This window comes from Phallusia mammillata, chromosome 5 (assembly GCF_965637545.1).
Source record: "Phallusia mammillata chromosome 5, kaPhaMamm4.hap1.1, whole genome shotgun sequence".
Classification (NCBI taxonomy): domain Eukaryota; kingdom Metazoa; phylum Chordata; class Ascidiacea; order Phlebobranchia; family Ascidiidae; genus Phallusia; species Phallusia mammillata.
Window position 1 is genome coordinate 18,291,634 of NC_137256.1, and position 24,419 is coordinate 18,316,052.

Here is a 24,419-nt window from a genome sequence, read left to right on the forward strand (position 1 = left end):
GCTGATCCAATGGAGAGCAGTTTTCCGTAAGAGCTCAAAAAATAGTTTTCCAATCTTTTAGTAGGTAACAATTTTTTTATAAGGAGACTATAACCTAGTATTTCGTCGCTATAGGATCAATAAACAACGAAGCAAACCCGTGTGAAAACGGAGGCACGTGCAGAAACATAGAAACAGGAACAATGTGTGAGTGTGCAGAACTTACAACAGGACCATTGTGTGAAACTCGTAAGTTGACCAATACAATCCTATGGTTAACACAAGCAGTAAATGCAACTTCCTGAAAATGAATTATGTTTAAAGGTTTAACACACTGTGCATCTTCTCCATGCATGAACGGGGGAACTTGCGTACCAACTAGGAATTATTTTAGATGTGTATGCCCTATAACACACACCGGAGATCGTTGCGATGATGGTAAGCTTGTTTTCACAAAACTCTATCTTATTTGAAGAAAAACTGACTCGTATCGGATGTTGATTTAAACCTATATTGCGAAATGGCTTACTCAATTCCTCTTCGTGCCGAAACTTGAATTTAAACATCAACTTTCTGTTTAAATAACTGTTTTGAAACGACCAAACAGGCACAGTTAAATGATTTTCGACAGTGTATTTGCAAATTTTGACTGGTTTTTACATCTAGACCAGTGGTTCCCAAACTTTTTCATATTTTTTTCAAAACGGCCCCTTTGCCATTATTTCGAGGGCTCGCGGTCCTTAAGCATAAATGTGTATTTCATAAAACGAAAGTTGATTGCAGGATTTTAGCTAGTTGTGCAAAATTGCGCATAACAATCACCCAAAGACAGCATGTTACACCACAAACAGGACAAAAAACATTACGATTGTGCGCGAACAATCGCATTTTTGATAGTTGTCATTCCATAAAAGTCATTGTTTAGCAATGGAGACAATCGATTCTCAATTCTACTTTGATTTAAACTTATTTTGTGGCACAAACTGACGCCAAATAAGATTATAGAATTATAGAATTATTTCAACCGCTTCGCGGTCACCCAAAAATTGCCTCACGGACCCCTAAGGGACCGCGGACCCCAGTTTGGGAACCGCTGATCTAGACAATATTCGTAGAATATTTTCTGCAAAAAATTGACACCTTTTAAAAAAGTTTTAAATGGTTTAAGGCCTCATGAAAGTTTTTGCCAAGTGTTATTTTTTTGTAGAACCGGGAATTACTTCGCAAGAAAGATTGTCCAGCTTTAGTGTTAGTGGTCCGCCGTATGGAAAGATTGTACAAGTCGTCTACGATCAATGTTACAGCGAAATTGCAAAAGCTGTGAACGGAACTGTGGCCGGTTCAACCGTGTATCCAGATACATTCAAATACACTATACTGGGAATTTATCCGTGGGGATTTCGAGCACTGGTGCGAAGAACCGATCGTCCACGCGTTGGCTGGGGTCAAGGATCGGTTGTTTTTCGTTACAAAGTTATCTTTGGTAAGTCACTTTTTTCTTAATTGCTGTAGTTGCTATATGTTAAGACCGAGCGAATGTTGTGAGTGCAGTGTTCCAGAGTTGTAAACGGGCCCGAAATTGGATCCCGAACCCGAAAGTACAGCCCGAAGCCCGGACTGAACCCGAATCGTTTTTGAAAAGCCCGTTTAAGCCCCAAAGTTTCATTGACGGGCCTATACTTGAAGCCTCAGAAAACACTAAGACAGCAAACACAATAGACAAATACATCTCGTATTCTGCAAGTTTGTCGTATACCTGTATTACCTGCGAAATAATTGCCATAAGTTACTTTGGTTACGATTTATCGGCTCTATATGTTACCGAAAAGCTTTTTATTGTATTGTTTAAACACTTTGAAACGGCCGAATTAAAAAAAACTCGAAAGTGACATTTAAATATTATTACGAAAAATCTAACAGACCGAATTTTTTAACGTGAATTAAAGGTTGATTCTGTACTGCACCTGTCAGTAAATAGGTAACAGATAAAAATATTTAAATATGGATGAAAGCATGGTTACTATATTAAGCTTTGCCTTTGAATAAATTTATGTTTTAGAAACTCGAGCTTTCTCAACATCCCCATGCCCAAACGCGGAAAGCTGCACAAACAGTGCTGACGATGGAAGAGTGTGTAACTGCTTATCAGGATACACTGGAGAATTTTGTGAGACAGGTAAATATGTATTTTCGAACATAATTATACGCACCTAAATCTCAATATTAGGACTGTAGAACAAAACTCAAATAATCTTATGTTTTTTAAAGCTTAGTCTTTACTTTTTCAAAACAGACATATGCGATCCATAAAGGTTCTTTGTTAAAAGCTAAAAAATATTATCATAATGTTGTTTTTTCTGCTAGGCTATATAAGCACGTATTTCTTAATTTTCATGTTTGAATCGTATGTATTGCAGTATAAATTGTTAAAAATGGCGTTAACATGCACTGTGATATTGTTTTAGTTTTATATTTCTGTCGTCCAAACCTCTGCAACACGGGTGTATGCAATGAGTTTCTAGACGGTTACAACTGTACCTGCCCAGAGAACACCATTGGCAATAACTGCGAAATAGGTATGCTTGCCATTTATGTTGCCCATGAAAAAAAAACGTTGTACTTTTGATTTACACAGCAAATATAGTTTTACAAAGCCCGAAAAAGCATGTGACAACCCTGTAAAGCCTATAGGGTGATCAAAGTTAAACGTATCGTAAATAAAAGCAAACAAATAATTTAATATTTTTTTAACATGTCAAAAACAAACAAAAAAACAAATGGTTCAACCTATAAATTAGTAGCTAGTTTTTATGGGTTTTACCCTGTCCGAAGACATTAATGATATAAAAGAGATACAGATAAAATGACCTTCACCATTTTAACTGAAATTCAATTCATTGGGTATATGAGTACTTTTTTATTTTTTATATTACAGTCACAAGAGTAAGTGGAACAAAGTTTTTTGGGTCTCTGAGAGACAGAGCACCCTACACCAAAACCGTCAACGTGGCCTATGAAGAATGCCACAGCGGAATAGCCACTGAAGTGGTCGCATCCGTAAGGGGTTCAACCCATTACAGTGATACGTTTGAGGCAAATATCACAGACATCTTCACCTGGGGCTTTCGGGCTGTGGTGAGGAGAACCGACCGCCTCAACCGTGGATGGGGTCAGGGCAGAGTTAGACTTCGTTGGACCGCACATTTTGGTTAGTTTTATTAGTTTACATTTCTGAAAAAACATGGTCGGATTTTCGTGAGACGATTCTACAGAACCGGTGCGAACCGACTGAATCCCACCACTGCCTTTTATTCTGAAAGTGTTTCACTACCAGTTTTGGTCCAATTATATCAGCTGAAATACGATAATTAAATCTTGCATAACTTGAAGTATTTTGCTTTTTTAGTGTATAGTAGTTCTGTCATATGATTGCAAGTGAGGTTTTCAACAAACTCATAATGATTCGGAACTTTTGCTCCAATTTGCAGATACACATCAGTCTTTTAGCAGTCCATGTGCAAATGGGGCAAGTTGCACCAATACTGAAGGTGGAAGGATCTGTCATTGCCCACCAGGCTTTAGTGGAGAAACATGCCAAATATCAAACTAACGAATTTGTATTTTGTTCATTTTAACAATGTCATGCATTATAAACAACGTGTATCTTTACAAAACTAATATCGTCCATATACATATATGTAATAATGAGTTGTTGGAATTTATACCAGTAATAATAATCTTCCCAGATTTCAAACCATTCGCAAATCAATTTTCAGCTTTCAAAGATACCCATATAATCCTGTTGACAACAATCGTATCAAGAGTGTTAAAAATATAGTAGAATTTTCATGAAATGTGTGTGCTCGATTTCTGGTAGCTTTTGGCACGGCGTTTAAGAATTCTCTTGACGTTTAATGTCGATTTGTAAAATTCGTTTTCCACTGCACAATGTCTAAAAGACAAAAAGGAAATATTATTTTACGGTTTTTTATACGTATAATTTTAGGAGGTTGTTTATGTTCTTTCCAAAATCAAATTAGTTTACAAATTTAAAAATAAAACATTACCAAATGAACAGCGGTTTCCGACAAATCCTTCTGGACATTCGCACAGAAAATCGTAATGGGCGTCATTCAAACAACTTCCACCGTTGAGACATGGATTGGATTGGCAAAAATCAACTAAAAATGCATTTTAAACTTGCAAATGTATTTGTGCAATTCAAAGCAAATATATTGCAATTCAAGCAAATACCTAAATAAAGAAACACGCCTCCAAATAACTAAATTTAAAACTTGTGACATATATTAATTTCGCCTAAAATTGGCATCGTCATTATTCTCATTCAAATAAAAGTGTTTATCAATTTGATTCCCGTTAGATGGAAAGTAGATTTTGAGCTAACAAAGCTCGAATATACAAGAGTGGAGTATAGGGTTGTAAGCGGACCCAAAATTGGGGCCCGAACCTGAACGTATAACCACGAGCCTATATCACATCAAAAAGTTAGATTTACCAGTTTGAAATTACAAAACAAATAAAAAATAAAAAATGATTAACCTTGTTCACATCGTGGTCCTAAGTATCCTTGCATACAAGTACAGACAGGCCCGTTTAAACTGTTTACACACCGTTCTCCGTGTCTGCAAATTTCGTTTTGGTAGTCGCCTTCATCTGTCAGCCAAAAAGACGAAATATTGGCGACTGAAACACACCTAGATTTTACACACACTTACTAAACAAAGCTTCCCAATGTATTGTTGTAGTAGGTTGGATGAAGTCATAATGTTCCCTTAGATATTCACCAACAAACCCCCAGGAATGTATTTCATTGATTTTCACTTTTTGTCGCCAATGGGTCCTGTTTTGTCGCGTAGCAAAAGCCCTGATTACTTTTGCAGGTCCGTTGTAGCATCTTTCATAGGCGACATTGATCCTTATAAAGCGAGAGTATCCGTACGGACGAGGAACCACATAAGTTCCATTTACTGATACTGTAAGGACAAATGTTTGTCATATTTTACTGTTAACGTATTGATAAAAAATAATTCGTTTTGCAAACAAAACAAAAAAATTTAACTGCTATAATAGGTAAAGGTTATTTATGAATAATAATCAGTAATTTTGCTTTACTCCTCATTTTTACTATCGTTCCATAAAAATACCATGCACCATAAGCGTCGAATAAAAGAAATACTTGCGAAATGAAACTTTTACTAAAACAGCGCAAGAAATCGAACACTTAAAAATCTTGTTTAATCTTACCAAGGGTGCAGTTTACACCTTTGTATCCATTCTTACATATGCATCTATATCCTTTGATAGTATCAACACATTGGCCACCGTTCTGACACAAATTTGGGGTACAGTTGTAAACCTCTGGAAGTATTGTTATCGTTATTTTGATTCGCTGTTACAATTTCCTACACGTTTAATCTTACTTGTTTGGCAGTGTTTTCCTTTGTACATTTGAGTGCAATTGCAGTGGACATCGTTTTCGCTCAGTACTGTACATCGTCCTTCGTTCTTACATACGTTTGTTTTGAAGTTGCTTGTAACTAAATGTAATGTTATGTTAATAATTGTCATTCTGACTTTGCACCTCGGAATTTTGTTTGGAATAAAAAACATTTTGTTCGATGGTTTACTTGCGCCTATAAGGTTTATGGGAAAAATAATTTCGTTTACGAGGTACTTTTTTTGTAAACATAAAAATCAAACTATTTAATATAAGTCGAAAAAACAAATTTGCCAGGGGCCAATGCCAGCATAATATTAAAGTCAATATTAACAACTTAATAACATTTGGTCGGTCAGGATAAGACTTGAATTTAAAATAACGTCCTATTACACAAACACAAACTTACCAAAAACCGCAGCCCATTTGACCTCCATTCCCGTGTAATTTCGTCTATGTGGAGACCAAGGACGGTCCATTTGAATTTTGAATCCATTATTATACAGAAGTAACACATAGGTCGAAAACCCAATAGCTAGTTTTCCAGACCGCAATACTTCGGTTGTTACTTCTTTCGTTTTTTTATTGAAACATTCTTCAAAGAGCACTGTTTGAAATCGTTCTTCGGGCTGAAGACGATACGTTCCATGTACAACAGCTAAAAAACAGTATTTTGCTCAATGTTTTCGAAACAAAAATTTTAAAGCCACTGTCGGGAGGATTATATTTTACTTCACACAATTCAATCTGAACACACGAATTTTTCATGAGAATTTGCTTAAGGACCACTAAGGTAGTGTTTTCTAAAAAATGTTTTTGAACCATGCTTATATTTTCGCGTTTTCTGGTTTGTAAACTTTACAAAGCATGTGCTCTAAACCTACGTATTTTTTGTTATTTTTTGTCTTTCTTGTCCATTTTTATTCGTTTTACCCGGAGACCCTTAGCACACAAGGCTTGTCTTCATTTAAATGGTTACCTGATCTACAGCTTGGTCCTCGAAATCCCGGAGCACAATGACATGTTGAGTTAGAACATATTCCACCGTTGGCACAAGGATTTGTTGCACAGAAGGGCAGTTCTGTAGTTAACATTTGTTGTTGTGTTGAAAAACAACCAATATCGGGGTATGTTATTTATGGAAAAGTGGCAAAACTAATTACCTGTTTCGCAATATTGTCCAGAATATCGAGTTTTACAAGTACAAATATGTCCTCCATACGTGTTGCTGCACTTGCCTCCATTTAAACAAGGGTTTAGAGCGTCGCGAACTGGCACATTGAGATAACCGTTTCGAATGTCTAAAAATTAAACATAACATATTAAACAGTGTAAGTCTTGAAAAGGGCAAATAGCGTAGTTATATTTTCGCTACGTAAACATAAACTGCTGTCAGACCTAAACTTATAACTGCGTAGTTGCAGAGAAATTCGGATTTTTCGTATTTCCGTATTTTTTTCGCATTTTCACTTCTTGATTGTTTAATTTATTTATTTGTTTAGTATTATCGATTTTGGGACACTAAATACGGGTCAGTTCATCAGTCAATTGATAAAAATAACGGCCTGAATAGAAAAAGCGACATGGTTTATTTTTCAAACGTTTCGACAAATGCCGTTCTGTGACTGAAGTGTATACAACGGGTGTAACTAATGTAGCCTTCGTATCACTGATGATGGCATGAGCATTTTTATAAAACGTTTAAAAAATAAAGCACGACGCTTTTAATCTATCTTTAGGCCGTTATTTTCATCATTAAAATATCTACTTTAATTTTCCTGTTTCTTGAAATCTTAGTACCAAAAGTGTACAGAAATTCTCCATACCAAAGTAGGATGTCCAATTTAAAGCAACTTGGATGTTTTCCCATGGAATGGTTTTACTGGCATGCCTTGTAAGTAACACGTTAAAGCCCCAGTTATAAATTTCCAGTACTTTGACTTGAACCAACGCCGCAACTTGACCGACTACAAATACATCGACTCTTGAGGCATTTTCTTTTTTGCAAGAATCATAGACAATCGTTAGGTTATTTTCGTTGGAAATCCATTCTTCACCGCTCGTGACTCTTACATCAGATAAGTATTCTAAAAAACATGTTAGAGTCAGAAAAAAAGAAACAGAAAAACAAACGATAGAAGTATTTATTTTGAATGATTTTGACCATCTACAGATAAAAATTTAGTTTTGCATCGATCATGCATATGCTACAATACAAATTTAAAAAACACAACAAACAACCAGGTAAAAGGGCAAGCAAATTACAGTTGGCCCACAAACGTGTAAAAGGTGGCAGTCAACGGTCAAAAAAATGCGAAAAATGTATGTTTAGTGCAACTCACCAACTGAGCAATTTTGGCCAGTGGACCCCTTTTTGCAAGTACAAGAATATCCATTTTCCAATTCATTGCAAGTTCCAGCAAAGCATGGATTAGTCAAACAGTAATTGAGACCTGTGAAGAGGTTTGCTATCAATGGATAGGCCAAATTGTGTAAGGAATGAGCAGGTATTTTTACGAATCTCGCAGAATTCTCCTGCGTAGCCCGGACGACATTCACACACTCTTCCAAGCTCTGCGCTGTTTGTGCATACTCCTCGGTTGAGGCATGGATTTATTTTGAAGTTGCTGGTATCTGTTAATCCATACGCAAGCAATCAATTTCAGAAGTATACACTACTGCTCACCAGTAATATACATGAAACAAAATACCTGAATGCAAAATTGTAATAAATTTGAAAAAATTATGAGGGTAAATTATTTGTTCACGTATCGTAAAGAGAACTTACAAAATAGCCACCTTAATTTATGTAATTACACTAGGTTCACGCAAGCATAGTTTTCCTGTTAGACAAACCTACTTGTATCATACTGGCCCAAGTGGAACCAACCATTAATATACTATTGCTTTAGTACATCAAAAGTAAGTTTAATTTCTGGTCAAACTTACTAAACGTGGCCCGGTAGTGAATAAGGCGATATTCTTTTACGGGTACTTTAGTGTTATGCCGTCGAATCAAAGCTTGAAATCCCCAAGGGTAAATAGCCAAAACTGTCGCATTCATACGATTCCAGCTTCGTCCATGAAACTTTGCGTCAACATTTAGAGCCATTCCGCTATAGCAGCGACGGTAAGATACGTTATAAACAAACGCGTATGGTGGAGTCCAAGAGGGTGGTACGACCGACCGTGCAGTAAGTGTAGGTTCTGTATGAAAAGAATATTGACTGCGTCAGTCCTACTCTTCACTTTAGGGCTTAACAGTTCCCTTAAAATTAAATTTTCGAGGCTAAATCCTCCAAACTGCCTTAGTTTGGAGGATTTAGCCTCGAAAATTTAATTTTTAGTTACGGCACAATAAATAAACAAAAGTACAAAATTCACTAAAAAGCATAAACAGATTTAAGTAAATCAGCATAAAAATAAGGTACTATTTTTGTTCAGAGTTTTTACTGTCTTGTCATTGTGCAATTGGTAATCGGATGTTTGGTAACATAAATCTTACCAAGAGCATTAGATTTAGTATTTTGTGCACTTCTAAAGTTAATGATATGAACAATCATCAAAGCCACTTTTACGTAAGTCCCACGGTTAAATCTGTCAACTAAGGTTTTCACTAACCAACGACGTATACAAGGGCGTCCGCACATAGGGGCAAATGGGTTCAGCTGACCCCCCCCTGGAAAATTGTTGGATGAAAAATGATTATACGCTTGCTGTTCAATTTCTTTTTTGACAAATGTAGCTATATGGTGATTTGTGGTTCGTAGATATCAAAATAATTGATTTTGGGGATTAGTGCAGAATGCCTAAATCTTTTTAGGCTCGCTGCAAATCTCAAATCACCACATATAGGCTACTGGTAAACTGCATTTACAGCTTGCCATACTTCTACCAGTCCTTGGCACATTAAAACTAAGCTATTTGAACAATCGCTAATTTTCAAATTTGCTGTTGATATAATCACAACTCATAACTTTTTTCTGTGTATGGTTTTAAAGATTATAGACTCCCAAATACCATCGTGTAATTGAAATACTTCTTTTTCTCCATTCTTATCGTCTCTACGGAAACCACACAGTTATGAATTATGACAAAACAAAGTGCATTATTACCCCAAATGTATATATTACACCTTACGCAAGGTTCACTTGAGCACGATAATAACTGATAAACATGATAAATTGTCTGGATGGTGTAATGCAGTGGTTCTTAACCGGGGTTCGACCGAACCCCAGGGGTTTGGCAAAGCTGAATCAGGGGTTCGACGAAGGTCTTTTTGAAGTACAATACAAATACTCGTTTTGGTCAAACTCTGGGGTCTATAGTCGCTACAAAATGACATTTCTATTTGCCAAATATCAAAACGCTGGAAGCTTACACTAAGGCAGGGGTGCACACCCTGCGGCCGTACGGCCGTATGCCGCCGCAGAGTCGAGTTGGTGCGGCCGTGAACATGTTTACTAAAATATATGTACAGGCGGCGGTGACGTAAATAAAACTCTTTTGCTAAATATTTTAATTTTTAAACTGCTCTAACAGTTTTTGTGGTACTAAAAAGAGTATTACCACCTAATAACCATATGTATCAGACTTTTTGTACGCCTATTGTGTGCAAACAATGCGAACAAAACAGGTACCACAAGCATCACAATATGGATTATGACATCATAAACACTGAAGACCGATCTCCACGTTGTGCAGCTCAATCTGTGCACCAAGCTAGAAATTGATCTGGGCTTATTGGGCTCTATTAATTTATTATATATATATGATATAAACCAAGCATTTTAAAACAAAAGAACAGGTAAATGGCCGCCGTTGGTGAAACAAGAACCTGCGATGCGGCCGTCCTAGCAAAAAGGTTGTGCACCCCTGAACTGTAGTTTTATTTTATTTTTAAACGTAACAAGAGCACTGTGCGCGTTGTTCTCAAGCACAAAAACAACGAAATTTTGTTGGCAGCAAAAACTTATTACTTCTTCTTTTTCATGTTTGTGTACAGATGTTAAAAATACAATGCTTCATTTTGGTAAAAACTAAAAATTGCCGGAATTAAAGTAATCTGGAAACAAGATGCTTGTATTATTATGTCAGAATTTAACAAAAGGACAAGCAATAACTGTTGACACTACGCTTAAACAAAATCTAATTACGACCCAGTAAACAAAATGATTTAAAAACCTAGGATGTAACTTTGGGGTTCGACCAAAGGCTGAACAATGTCGTAGGGGTTCGGCCGTTATAAAAAGGTTAAGAACCACTGGTGTAATGGTCAAATTTTCAAAAAAAAATTGCATCCGGCCGAAAGGGCAGAGTGAACCCACCTTGACCCCCCCTAACCGAAAACCTGCGGACGCCCTTGGACGTATACCAAGAATACCACAAAAGTAGTAACGCAATTAGTTAATAATTTAGACAAACGGATCTCAAATCAAGAAGTCAAAACTATGAAGTATGTTGGCTGTAAGAAACTTACTTCGGTCACAATTAAGTCCGAAATACAAAGGTGTACAAATGCACACGTAGTAATCCTGATAATTAACACAAGTTGCACCGTTCAGGCATGGATTTGAATAGCATGGTGGAATATCTGTAAAAAAATCTTTTCAATGAGTCCTTGTTGGCAGTTTTGCGGACGATAATTCACTCTGAACTTACGAATTTCGCAACGTTCTCCAGTGAACTTTGCTGTACAACTGCACATAAGACTACCTGGTGTATTTATGCAATTTCCACAGTTTAAACATGGATTTGCGTCAAAAAATTGAGGGTCTACGCAAAGGAAAAAGGGTAAATATTTAAATAAATATTTTTATTTAAATATTTATTTAAATATTGGTTGGAAAAAAAGGTAAATACTGGTCCAACGTTTTAAAAAGAAACTAGATACGCCAACAACAAAATTGAACCTGTGATTACTGACTACATGTATTATCTATGTGACTTTACTGATTACTTTGTTTAATATTTAAGAAGATCGTTTCTATGGGTTTTTCGGTAGATCTCATAAATATCAAAATGTTTTGGTGCACTATACACGGACTTTTAAAAGTTTAATCAAAAATTAATCAAAAATGTAACTGCCAGAGAATTTGTGTATATAGTACAGAGATGTATAGGGACCTGAAATTGGAGCCCGAACCCGGCCGGAATCCGAAAGTACAAGCCCGAAACCTAGGCCGAACCCGATTTGTTTTTAAGAAGCCCGTTTTGGCCCGAAAGTTTGATTGACAAGCATGTACAATGGTACATTGAAGCCCCGGGAAAGCGTAAGAAAATAAACGCAATAGACAATTGGTCTTCAACAAAGCGTTTTAGGGCTGGTTGGCATTAGGTCAGGCTCAGAAACTGGCTACTTAGCTTTTTAAAGTTCTTTGAAAAAAATACTGACAAAGAGTGTAAATTCAGGCCCGAATCAGGCCCGTTTTTTATGAAACCTAAACCAGAACCCGGCCCGAAAAGCCCGGCCCGACTTACAACTCTGATATAGAATACATATTAGTGCAGACGCTTTAACAATCTCTGTTGTCATCATCAGTGCACTTACACTGCGATTGTTGAAATGTTTGATTTCTAAGGCGCGTTGTATATACCCAAGTTCTTTGGTTTGTGTTTGACCCAAGTTGCTTCAACACTAAAATCTTAGAGACATAAACCTTAACTGCTGCGAAAATAAATCATAACAACGTTGTTCACAAGCTTACCAAAGTACGCTTTCCATTTTATGTCCAAGCTCGACAGATTATAAGTGGCTTCAGATTGGTGAGTCAGTCGGGAACTAAATCCCCAAAGAAAAGTCTGGGTATTATCGATCTTTATGTTGGCAGATTTTTCCCGTATTGACAGTTTTGCGTGTGTTGCTTTGATGGCTTGACAAGTGGGATACGCAATTGAAATATTTTTAATTCTCTCAATGGGATCATAGGCAATTGATTTGACTCCTTTCAAGTATCCTAAACACAAATTAAATAAAGTAATGTATAAAACATTCCCAAGAAGAAAAATCTTAAACAACTGAAACAAAAAGATTTAAATCAACAGTATAAAAAATTATTTGTTTCTTAACAGCATATTTATGACAATATAAGCTTCATTTTAAGTGTGTACACAAAAATAGATATAGCTTTCTTCATTGCTGCACAGCGATTTATTAAAATTTACACTTACGATAAGAGCATTGTTTTCCGGCAAAACCCTTTTGGCAATCACAACGATATCCATTTGACAATTCCACACATTCTCCATGGCGGCAAGGCTCAGGAAAGCAATAGACAAGGCCTGAAACGAAACAAAGTAGAAAAAACAGGCACTTAAAATCATGCATACACTCCAACACGTCACATCACAAAAGCAAATAAATATATCAGGGTAAACAACTTCCTAATCATATCTAGCATTCAAGACAATTTCCAACAGGAAAAAACGTAGCATTACAACTGTTGATAAACCAGTTAATTACAAGTAATTGGAATCCACAGTTTTCCTGTTTAGCATCATCACTTGCGGCACAAAAATACCAACCAATCAAGGTTTAAGAAAAGTAGCAAGCAATACAAAAAGCAACCTGCTACATTTAAAGATCAACAGCTTGTTGTTTCAAGTCGACCAAGAAAAAGCGCAATCTAAGAAAAAGAAGTAAGAAGTGCAAAAAGCATGTGTAATTAGAAGCCGGCGTCTGTGCCTAAAGGCGGATGTGCTTTCGCCCTGGGAAATTACACCATTTTTTGTAGGTTTATATCAGCTGTAGGTAATTTAAATTAACAAAGTAGGCCACTGTGCACAATAAATATATTTTATACGCAGTCCTTGAGTTCGATAAGGTACTTTTCCAATCCAAATTTATCTTCATTTTTCCTGGTAATTACATTCGAGTACATTTATTTGCCGTGTACCACCCGTGGTGCAATGCTTTGATTGCTTCCTATTGCCTGGCTGTGGATGGGGTTACAACTAGGTTAACTTGGAACGTACGTGTTTCGCAGTGTTTGCCTCCGTAATGCTTCGTGCAATTGCAAACGTGACCTCCAACAACGCCGCTGCATGTTCCGCCATTTAGACAGGGGTTTGTCATGTTTAACGGCAAATCTAGACAAACAGTAATATATTAAAAGTTTTAGTCTACAGAAAAAAAACTAAAAGGACAATGTACCGAAATTTGCAGTCCAGTGAAGTGTAGCTTTTGGCCTTCTCCACCCATATAGGGGAAAGTCAGCTCTTCTGACAACAGCACGGAATCCCCAGGCAAAGATACCAGTAACATTGGCTGCAAAATTATCGGTCCATCTGCTTTCAACACGGACCTTCACTTTTGCTGTTTGGTTTTGACACATTGGATAAACAATGTTAACTGCTTTTCCAACACGTCCATCTGGGTTGGGTCCGACTAGATGTTCGCCGCTAAGTACAGTGACTAAAAAGTAGTGTGCATTTTTAGAAGCATACACAATTCAGTATGTTAAAGCGCGTACCGTGGTCACACAGCTCTCCGCCATATCCAAAATCACATTCACATTTTCTTCCAACATTTGCAATATTGATGCACGATCGTGCATTTACACAAGGATACCGCTGAAATTCTTCCTTGCCTAAACATAAAACAAAAATATTCAACAAAGTTAACTATTGTCATAGCGAAGAAGACTTATTTGGCCGCGTGGGACACGACCCAAATATAAAGAAGGAAAAATATTCACCAGTTTGTCGTATGAATAGAAATACAGTTTACCTACGCACACATAAAAACAACAAGCTAATTAAAAAAAAAACAAGCTAATTAAGAAAATCTGCCCCTAGTGAAGAAGACATAGTTATTCGGTCGCGTGGGTCTTGACTACAAGCTTCAGAAAAACTTACCAAAAACGGCTATATATCGGAGACGTGCAGATTGTTGGCGCCATCCCAGGTTTGGTTTATCAGCTCTTTGTACAAGGGCCCGAAAACCCCATGGGTAAGTACCCAGGATGGTATGGGTGAAAGTATCTGAATATCGGTTAGACCCAACTACAGTTGCTTTAATAAACTTGGCAGTTCCGGCAAAACATCGCTTGTAGGCAACGTTGATAATCTTTCCAATTTGAGTTCCAGGGTTGCTGTAAGCGGGAATTCGAACACTGGAACGTATTGCATAATCTGTAATTTAAAGAAAAATGTTGTGGGTTTCTGTCGTTATCAGCCTGTTCTCTTTAGAACACAATTTCCACCACTTAATTTTCTGTGAGGAAAAGCCATTGAACAATCTGTTCATATATTATACCAATTTACTCAATCAATTCTTCTTAGAAATGTATTTTACTAACCGTCTCCACACAACACTGGGTAAAAGTTTGCAAAAATTGTAAGCATACAAAATAGCAAGAACATTTCGTTTTTGCAGACTGCCCCTTGGCTTTTGATGACACACCAGTGCATTTGCACTACGCAATAAGAGTCTTTCATGGTGCTGGTGGATTTGTGTAGCCTTTTTCTCATTACGTTTGTAGCCAAAGAAGAGCAATTTTCAAACACTTTTGCATTTGCATTGCTGCCAGAGAACGTTTTGTTTTTTGTCATTTTTTAAGATTCGGGGGAATTAATGACAACTTTAATAATTGTCAGACATACTTTGGTGGCACTCACCATATGACATTTTAAGAAGGGGCGACAGCTTTTCTACAGAGTCACTAAAGTAGTTTCGACACTTTTTGCGATATAGTTATTTAAAAATTCGAATTTCCAATCAAACATAAAGCTATCTGCAAGCAGGTTAATAACCGACATTTCTTATTGACAAATTAATCAGTGTCCGGTGTTGCTGTGTGTTTTAGATATTTTGTACTAAAAACGTTGCTAATCACAGTTTTAAAGTATGTGGTTAAATTCTACTTGAACAAAATACACATTAGTTATGTACATAGACATGGTATTGCTGACAAATCAGTTGATTAGTTTCAAGTTCGCTTGGCGTTAAATCGTTTTCAAAAGCAAATTCCTTTGTTGCTATGCTGACAAAAAGTCATTTTTCAAAGCATATCAACATTGTCAAACCCATACGATCACATGCAAACTCGTCATACTTACTGTTGTGCAAGAAAAAAAATGTTTATTCTAAATCGAAAAAAAATCTATAGAGCTGGAGGCGTGTTATGCATAGCAAGCATATGGCGTAAAATATTACGTTCTATTAATCGTGTAATACATGAGAGGAAATACTTGTCACGTCGTATATTTCACGACGATTCATCTTGTGCAAAGCAGATACACTTCAAAGGAAGTCATTGTTGTGAGAGAAATCGACTTATATCAGGAGTTCGAGTTTTCAGGGATGATAGCTTTGCTCCTTCTGTGAATTGCAGTTTAATATTGTAAAGTATAATGTATTTCAGAAGGTCGAGTGGTGTTGTGATACAAAAACCGGAAATGGCAAATCAAGACTTACCGATGCTATTATCACTTATGTTGTTCACGCTGTTATACTTCAAATCATCATCAAATGCAGGTATATTGATGATTCATACTGCAATGATATTTTATTTCATATGGATAATCTAAAACAGCTGCGGAACGTTGAAGCGTAATGGGGCGCAAAGCAGTGCAGGACACAATTGGTGGATCATGGCTGAACGCGATTGGGGCTGACAAGAAAGCGAGGTTTTGCGCATTATGGGTATAAACGCCTGGGAGGGAAACGTTGCTGGGAGCAGTAGGGGTGGGGGCTAAAATCTAACCACCCGTGTAAGGAAAAGTGGGTGGGGTTCGACAAGAAAAGAAACCATCTCAAACCCTACCGGATAGTTGTTCCGTTATTAACACCGATTTTTTTTTCACTCAAGTTGATTGTAGTGTGCAAGTATACATAGTTACTGCTGTTTTCTGTTTTACAGCATTTACTTGCAACGATGGAACTAGTATACCACTGTTCAAGTTTTGTGATGGAATTTCAGACTGTGACGGAAGTGATGAGATAAATGGTAGCATATCGCACAACGTTTCAACGTCTTTATTCAAGTAAAACCATTCCAAATTCACTTTTATTCAGTTTAAAAGCATCATGGTTGCTATACTCATTACACTTTTGTTCTTTGTAGGCAAAATAACTAACTTGTGCTTTCCAGAAACAATGTAGTTTAGAGCAAAAAAGTGAACTAAATTTGTCACCTCTGCAGATACATGTAATACAAAATGATTACAATATACTACAATAACAACAACCAGTTTATACTGCATAGTTGCACCAGACGACACGGGACATGCTTGCTGCATCGGGACTACATCTGTAATGGCATTATTTTTTGCAACAACGTAAACCTCTGTGATGTCGGATGTCCAAATTACTACCAGTGCATGAACACCAAACAATGTGTGCGACGAGAAACGATTTGTGATGAAAACCCATGCAACGGCTGTGCAGAGGATGACGGTTGGCCCAACGGCATTGGATTCAAATGTATACGAAACAGTCGTGAATGTCGGTTACCACAACAACTGCTTTGGGACAACGTCCAGGACTGCGATAACGGTATCGACGTGTGTTATCAAAATGCAAGTATGGGAAAAACCGGAAGGTAGGTTTTGTATAAACGGTTTATTGTCTTGTTTAACTTATTTAATGCTTTCACCATACCGATAAACACTCTAGCAAGTTTTGCTAATAATGAGTATGGTAAGCTTGTGTATGGCTGACTTTAAGCTTTTGTGCGGAAGTGCCTATGTTAAATTTATGAATACGTTACTTGTTAGGTGGTATTTAACTGGAACTTCATCAAGGAAACGAGTAGACAGCACAACTCACACCATTACTTTAGTAACTAAATTACAGATTGTCATCCGGCCCCACATGTTTAGAACACATTGTAGCATATTTTTTTTGTTAATTGTGTTTTAAGCGATATCGTTATGCGTGCGAAAAACCCATGGCCGTTGTGCGTTATACATTAAATTGTTTTTACCGTTTCCTTAGAGTTCATTTTCGGGCATGTGTCTATTGAATACATGTAGATATGCCGCCAACGTTTTTAAAGTTTATTAGTCCATTGTGAAACAAGTTTGGTAACCTCTTGACTAACCAAATGTTGTTTATGTTCAGGGATATACGAATGCAACCTGGCGTGACTTTCAACACCCAAAACTGCTTTATGTGTTTGGACAACACTATGATTATTCCACGCCAGAAAGTCTGTGATGGGACAATCGACTGCTCGGATTTATCAGACGAATGTCTTTGTGCAAGACAACCTCCGGAAATATGCGACCGTGTTCAACTGCGTAATACTGGGTAAGTAATTATGGGTAAATCAGCTAGCAGTACTGTGGTTAACAAAATTCAGCATCTTAGATTGCATCAAACTATTTGACTATTTGACAACTAATGTGATGAGCCCCGGCTTTGAGCGACATTCTTTTGGAAATGCTAACCTTGCTGGTTTCAGAAATATGCTAGCTCAGTCAAAAAGAATAGGCCTACATCTTGGGCTATCCATTGAAAAAGTGTTTAGGAGGAACGCGATGATAGAAAAGTCTTCAGGTGGTACGCGATCAGTACAAGGTTGAAAACCACTGGTTTAAAGTCACACAGATTGGGACGTGTCAAAGCTTGCACCAGATTTGTTAACAAAAACTTCTATACAGCCTACAACTATAATAACAATAGATAATAAAGAGTATTTTTGTGGAGGTAAACCATGGAGGCGAATTTTGCAATAAATTCTATATCATCTCTGCGTTACAGGTCGTACGCAAGATGTCGCATTGGACAGGTGGAGTGCGGTGACAAAGCTTTAATGAACTGCATAAACACAACATCGGTATGCAATGGTGTACCTGAGTGTCGTCACAATTTGGACGAAAAGTACGTTTACCGCGGTTAATGAGCTTTAAACAATGATTAACAAGCAACTAAATTTAGATTTGATTTCTGCCAAGGGACCCTCCCGTGTATTAATGCACAGGCTTCCAAAACCAAAGCAACTTGCAGGTAAATGTTGCGTATAGTTTTTAAAACTTAAATTTTTTAGACAACATTGATCGTTTATTGTAGTCTGAATCATGCTGCAACAAAATATGACCAGTTGTTCGACAAGTTTAACAGATACTTCATACACAGATGTCCTATTTCTTTACGGTGTAAAAAGAAAACAATAGCGAACTTGTGTGATGGAATGGAGGATTGCAATTTAGTTCCCGGAGAATCATGGTTTGTTCCTCCCGGCTTTCCGGAAGATGAGTGCGGAGTTGGGTGTCCGAATGTATCTGGCAAGTTCAATTGCACGATACGCGGATCGTCGGGAAAAGGAACACCGGTACAGCAATTTTTCTGCGCTTCAAGGGTAGGTTATACATTTCTAACAATTAAACAGTTTTAACATTCTTTCACGTGACTCAAGTGTATATAAACGGACGAACTGATGTGGCCTTCAATGATGGCATCAGCATTGCCGAAACGTTTGAAAAATTAAGTATGTCGCTTTTTACGTTTATTTTTTACGTCTCCGCTATTATCACTAGAGATGTACCGAATATTCGGTTTGCCGAATTTATTCGGCCGAGTCGGCCACTTTTGCAAAGATTCGGTTTCGGCCGAATAATTTGTTGCGATTCGGCCGAAACCGAATCAACGAAAATCGCGTCAATCATTATATTTTTAACACATTATCGCTTTGCCCACTGGAGACAAAAATCAGTAGTTCATTGTCGGATTGGCAATCATGCTTGAGGCAATGTTAAACCACACAAAACTAAAAAAGGACGAAGAAACACCAGCATTCGGCCCCAAACGATAAACTTATGTTTTCATGTTAAACGCCTAGGGCAGTGCTCTTCAACCTTTTTTGGTGTGTTGAACCCCTGAAGTTGTTGTGACGAACTCATGCACCCTATTTACTTAAAAGGTAAACTGAGATAAAAAGTTGCAGACAGTGCACACTGTTTCGACCTATAAGGTCTCATCAGTGCAGCTGGTGACGAGAGATCGGCCGCATTGGCTAGTGTAGCCATTCAACGAGATAAAAAGTGATATGAAAAATCGTTATGCATATCATCTTGTCAATTAACCCCAGGCATATGTTCGCGAATTTTCTATGAAACATCGGCGAAAAAAACAACACTCGATACCCTAACATCTCCCGAATGTAACACAGCCACTATCAAACTAGACAAAAAATAAGGTTTACCTGGTTTACACATATGTTGAAACCTACATATTTTTGTAATATCTTAAAAGTCAAATTTTAATGGTTCATTAAAAGTTTGTAATGCACCCTTGTATACCTTTTCGTACTGGTGCACCCCTGCACCCTAGGGTGCTCCGTGCACACCGGTTGAAAAGCGCTGGCCTAGGGTACGACTTCGCGTGACGTCATAAATAATTCGGTTGATTCGGCCGAATTTATTCGGCAAAACCGCCAAATATTCGGTTTCGGCCGAATCAAAATTTCGCCGATTCGGTACATCACTAATTATTACCGTTAAGTTTCATTCAAATTAAAAGATTCTGATGTTAATGTATACCACCTGAAAATAATAAAGCCCGCCAATGACAGTTTTCAAATATGTGAGAAAAAAGGTTTCTGATCTTATTAGACATTCAAATGTACTTACAACGGAAATCAATCATAGTGCGCCAGGCCTTTAGAAGACGTTGTACTGAACCAGAGGGTCTCCCCAGCATTCGCCATATGACAAGGCATAGGCTAGAAAAATCTAGCCAGCGGTTGGATTAGAACCCACGACAGTCTTCTTTACACTGTTTGCTTTGCAAGGTGTAAAGGGTTAATCCTCGAAGAACCTATCGCAGATGATCCTATAGGCAAACGCATTCACCGGGCCAAATATTTGTGAAATAATAGTAATAACAGTTGTGTGGTCCTGCTATTGCAACAAAGGCCTTAAACAAAAGTATTCACTTTCCACATGAGTATAAGGCTCTTAGACAATATTTTGTTTGTTTCAAAACCAAAAAATGTACATCCATTACTAAATGAGACAGCTGTTTAACCTCTTATAGGTAGGCTAGTAGGTAAAAAGATTTTTGCAGACACTCGACGTCAATGGAACGGTTACTTTTTCGGGGACAAAAATAAGCAACACCTCGCCGTTGTTTTGCAATGGTATTGTTGACTGCTTGGAAAATCGAATCGACGAATCTTCATGCAAATCCCGGTTCCCTTGCAAATCCAAGTACTTGATCAGTATTTCTAACTCTAAAGTGTGTGATGGACGAATTGACTGTGACGAAGGTTCCGACGAAAATAAGCAAATTTGCCCACACAGATTTTATTGCCCCTCATTAAACGGAACATTGGTAAGTCGTTACATTTTTCTTGGTGTCAGAAAAATAAAACCTTTTTGCATTAATTGAGTTGAAATACGTTGCGCCGAATTAATTGTTAAAAATTTAAGTTGCCCAACGTTTATCACCGGTCGGTCGATTACAGTTAACACTATAAGACAGTCGGTCGCACTTGTAAAAAAAGGTAAGTTTCAAACAAACACGCCAAAGATTGCACAAAATCACATCCCACCACGACTGGATATTGCAGTTGGTATGCCGCATATAGTCGAAATAACGTAAAAAAATTGGCTGTCCTTTGTAGATGTCCATACCAAGTACTGCTGTTTGCGATTTCAATATCAACTGTGATAACTCACATGATGAAATGAACTGCACAAGCGACAAAAGGTTTTACTGCGAAAATGGGAAGCCGCTTTTTGTACCGAAGGAAAAGGTACTTGGCTAAATAGCTTCATTATTTTCATAAACCGAAATGTATATCAAACATAACTTCACCGATAACCATCAACTTAAAAAAGACAACCATGTACCTAAAACATCCTATAATTAACATATAGTCACTTTTCAATACCTTCATTTTTAAACCTTAATTTGTAAAGCAGATTTACGCTGCAGAAACGGTAGTTATCGTTACATCAACGGTTTAACAATTGTTTTTAGAAATCAAACAGACACTTGTTGTTTTTTCAGATACTCGATGGAAGAGGTGATTGCTCCGATTGGAGCGACGAGTGCTCTTTAAAGTTGACCGCTAGGGAAAATATACTTTCTTCCAAATACGAACTAATTGCCAATGTCTTCCTGAGAATACTTGTATGGATCATGGCGATTTTAGCATTAGTTGGAAATGCAGTATGTCAAAACATTTTTTAATCTTTGTTTGGTTAGAACAGTTTAACTTATTATTTTTTTTATTTGTTATGCCAATTCTTGGTAAGCGTAGAAATTTCCACCGCTTTTGAACACTCACATTTGTTTAAGTATGCATGGAATGGGGATTTGTAATGCCTTAAATAAGCAGTAAAAATTGGATGCTGAGCATCACGGAAAGATAAGGAGTTTACAAAAATTGCCGATTCAGGTGCTATCTGATTGCCTAAAAACCAAATCAAGACAAAACATTTGTGATAGACAAGTTCAAGATTTTACATACAGCGACAAATCGTGATTTGCTAACCGTGAAGAGTAAAGTCTTTGTAAACCATGAACTGATTCAAATTAAGAATGATTTTACTCTGCATGCAACATTAACTTTCTTACTGATTAATATAATTCGACAGGTTGTAATTGTTGGGGAATCGCGAACTCTGAAATCGATGTACTGCAAGTCGCCATCAGCTTCACTCCGGGCAAATCGTATGCTTGTGCTAAACTTAGCGGTGGCTGATTTTCTAATGGGAGTCTACCTGTTCATGTTAGGCATAGCGGGAGCAGTATACTCTGAGAGGTATTGTTCCCAAGCTATGTGGTGGACAACGAGTCAACCATGCACGTTTATGGGAGTTCTGGTTGTTATATCAAGCGAAACTTCAGTGCTGACCCTTTTCCTGTTGACCCTACTTCGTGGATATTCTGTTTATAATGTAAGTTTGTCTTGATAAAAACGCCACAATTCCCATACATTGAATTAAAATGTTTTGCAGTGCGTTGGTACTATTAGGCGTTTTTATTGCCCAGTAGCAAGAAAAGCAAATTATGAATATAGTTTGCCTTCTAAAACACGAGAAAATTTTGTATTCTTTCAGCCGATCGATTCGTTGACAAAACCTGGATTTCGCCTCACTATTGTTCTCATTGCCACAACTTGGGGAATTTCGCTCCTCTTATCCTTGTTACCTTTATTTGGTCTTCACCAGCACATATTTGTTGAACGTGCATTAGTTAAAAACAACCCATTTTTCGGAAGCAAGGTTGTACATTTTAAAACAGCCAAGAACTTCACTATGAAGCTTCTTACATACTCCCCCTCATTGCGAAGTCAACCAGACAGCATAATGCAAAAGATTTCGGCAATCCAATCTTGGTCTCAACTACAAGGGTTTTATTCAACCCTACCGGATTTGTCACATTATCTCAACATACAAAGGTTCTACAGGTAAAATAGCAACTAATGGCTGCATGAACAGTAACAAACAATTTTGCACACCGCATCTAAACCCCTTATTTACAGTTTTCGTGAACAATCATATAAAAGATTTATATCTAAGATACAGTTATACGTGTATTGAAATACCCCTAGGAAAACATTTAAACAAGTGTCGTTTTTTGTAGTATACAATTGTGTTGTTATTACAGTTACTACAGCAGTAGCAGCGTCTGTATACCAAAGCTGTTTGTCACACCCAATGACAAGGTATGGGAATTTTCCCTTACTATCTCCATATTGAACTTTGTGGCTTTTCTTTCTATTGCATCGATCTATGCAGCGGTCATTATAAAAACTCGGAAAACCGTTGCAGGGAGCAGTAACTCGAGAGATGAAAACAAGACTTTATGTGAGTAAAAAGTACCCGGTTCAATTACTATTTTGGGATACAAGTACATGTCATTTAAGATTTCTTTAAGGAGTTAATGCTTTTCGCATTGCCAATCTATTAAAAAACAGAAAATTAAAGTTCTTTCCTAATGTAGGCTATCAAGAACAAATGATAAATGACTCACAACTATTAGAGACGCCCTTCGAAACCCAGGTTTTTTAAGCCTACATATAAGTCAGGCATTCCATTCCGTTCGGGTAAGATTTCTGCCCTCAAGCCAAAAACATAGTAACCAATTATGCGGTTTTAATAGCCTTTCGCCAGCTTGCAAAGAGCACTGCTGCACTTGCTTATAGAAAAGCATGGCAACTTAACCGGCGTTCGAAACGACTTGTGGCTATAGTACAAACGACAGTTTTAGCTGTTTTCTATATTACATATGGAAAGAGAACTGTTTGTTATTTGTGAACCTGTTTTGCAGCGATACAACGGAAAATTGTGCGACTGATAATAACAAACTTCTGCTGCTGGGTTCCTCTTACGATCATGGTTTTCGTGTACTTCAGCGGTGTGAAAATTGACCCTGTAGCGTATGCGGTTTCCGCCATTGTTCTTCTGCCCATCAACTGCGCACTCAACCCCCTGCTATACTCGAACTTTTTAGACAAAGGCTGGGAAGCATTTCGTCACAAACTCGATGCTGCGAGATCAAAAAACATGAGTTCAGTGGGAGCCTCGCATGTCGAGTCAAGGCTGTAGTAAAAATGTTCAAACTTAGTCTTATTTAATTCGTTGTATATTTTATCACATACCTGCCGTAAAAAATCGTTATTGTATTTTTAAAACATTAGTCATTCTATACTTTACGATTAGTGACCAACTACAGTGATGTTTGTCTATACACTTTAATTTTTTGTCTATTTTTTCGCCTATGACGTAATTTTGCCAACCAAGCCCGGAACTCTTTTGAAAAGTGTTTGTTTTTGCGAGGTACGTAAACTCATTATTTCAGACCATTTACGAAAACTAACTTCGATCATAGACGTGAAACGATGCAAAATCGAAATCAGATTTATTGTAATAGCATAATGATGTTTATAACATCACTAAATATAGCATTAAATCCTCTCTAGTTTTTGCAGAGAAGTAGGATATTGCACTGGGGCCATACTTGTGCAGCTTGAAAAAGGGCAACGAAATCATTCAAAATACGGCATCTGATTTTATTTCTATAAAT

General features: G+C 37.3%; 3 protein-coding genes across 5 annotated transcripts; 2 read left to right on the forward strand and 1 right to left on the reverse strand.

The window, feature by feature from the left end:
• Positions 1–3,580: 3,580 nt before the first annotated feature.
• LOC145227655 (uncharacterized) lies at positions 3,581–13,019 on the reverse strand. Of its 3 annotated transcripts, none has more exons than XM_080092541.1 (18): positions 12,900–13,019; positions 12,608–12,718; positions 12,145–12,393; positions 11,099–11,212; positions 10,917–11,030; positions 8,387–8,644; positions 7,955–8,071; positions 7,780–7,890; positions 7,264–7,524; positions 6,601–6,738; positions 6,417–6,518; positions 5,847–6,095; positions 5,421–5,537; positions 5,245–5,358; positions 4,716–4,973; positions 4,540–4,653; positions 4,047–4,160; positions 3,581–3,931 (listed from the first exon to the last, which is right to left on the reverse strand). In XM_080092541.1, exons 4-18 carry the CDS (start codon positions 11,142–11,144, stop codon positions 3,891–3,893), a joined length of 2,154 nt encoding a protein of 717 aa, XP_079948667.1. In that variant the 5' UTR covers positions 11,145–11,212; positions 12,145–12,393; positions 12,608–12,718; positions 12,900–13,019; the 3' UTR covers positions 3,581–3,890. The 3 variants fall into 3 exon arrangements, with proteins under 3 accessions (XP_079948667.1, XP_079948668.1, XP_079948669.1); XM_080092542.1 differs by having other exon boundaries at positions 12,875–13,019; XM_080092543.1 differs by lacking the exons at positions 10,917–11,030; positions 11,099–11,212.
• Positions 13,020–15,817: 2,798 nt separating this feature from the next.
• Positions 15,818–16,984, forward strand: LOC145229642 (uncharacterized). The gene is made up of 3 exons (XM_080094978.1): positions 15,818–15,914; positions 16,300–16,423; positions 16,645–16,984. Exons 1-3 carry the CDS (start codon positions 15,836–15,838, stop codon positions 16,982–16,984), a joined length of 543 nt encoding a protein of 180 aa, XP_079951104.1. The 5' UTR covers positions 15,818–15,835.
• Positions 16,985–17,505: 521 nt separating this feature from the next.
• On the forward strand, positions 17,506–24,242 carry LOC145230489 (uncharacterized). Its single transcript, XM_080095919.1, has 11 exons — positions 17,506–17,690; positions 18,144–18,263; positions 18,321–18,389; positions 18,519–18,741; positions 20,448–20,714; positions 21,007–21,138; positions 21,396–21,557; positions 21,986–22,288; positions 22,451–22,800; positions 23,001–23,200; positions 23,664–24,242. The coding sequence occupies exons 1-11, from the start codon at positions 17,512–17,514 to the stop codon at positions 23,939–23,941; spliced, it is 2,283 nt and encodes a 760-aa protein (XP_079952045.1). The 5' UTR covers positions 17,506–17,511; the 3' UTR covers positions 23,942–24,242.
• Positions 24,243–24,419: the final 177 nt, after the last annotated feature.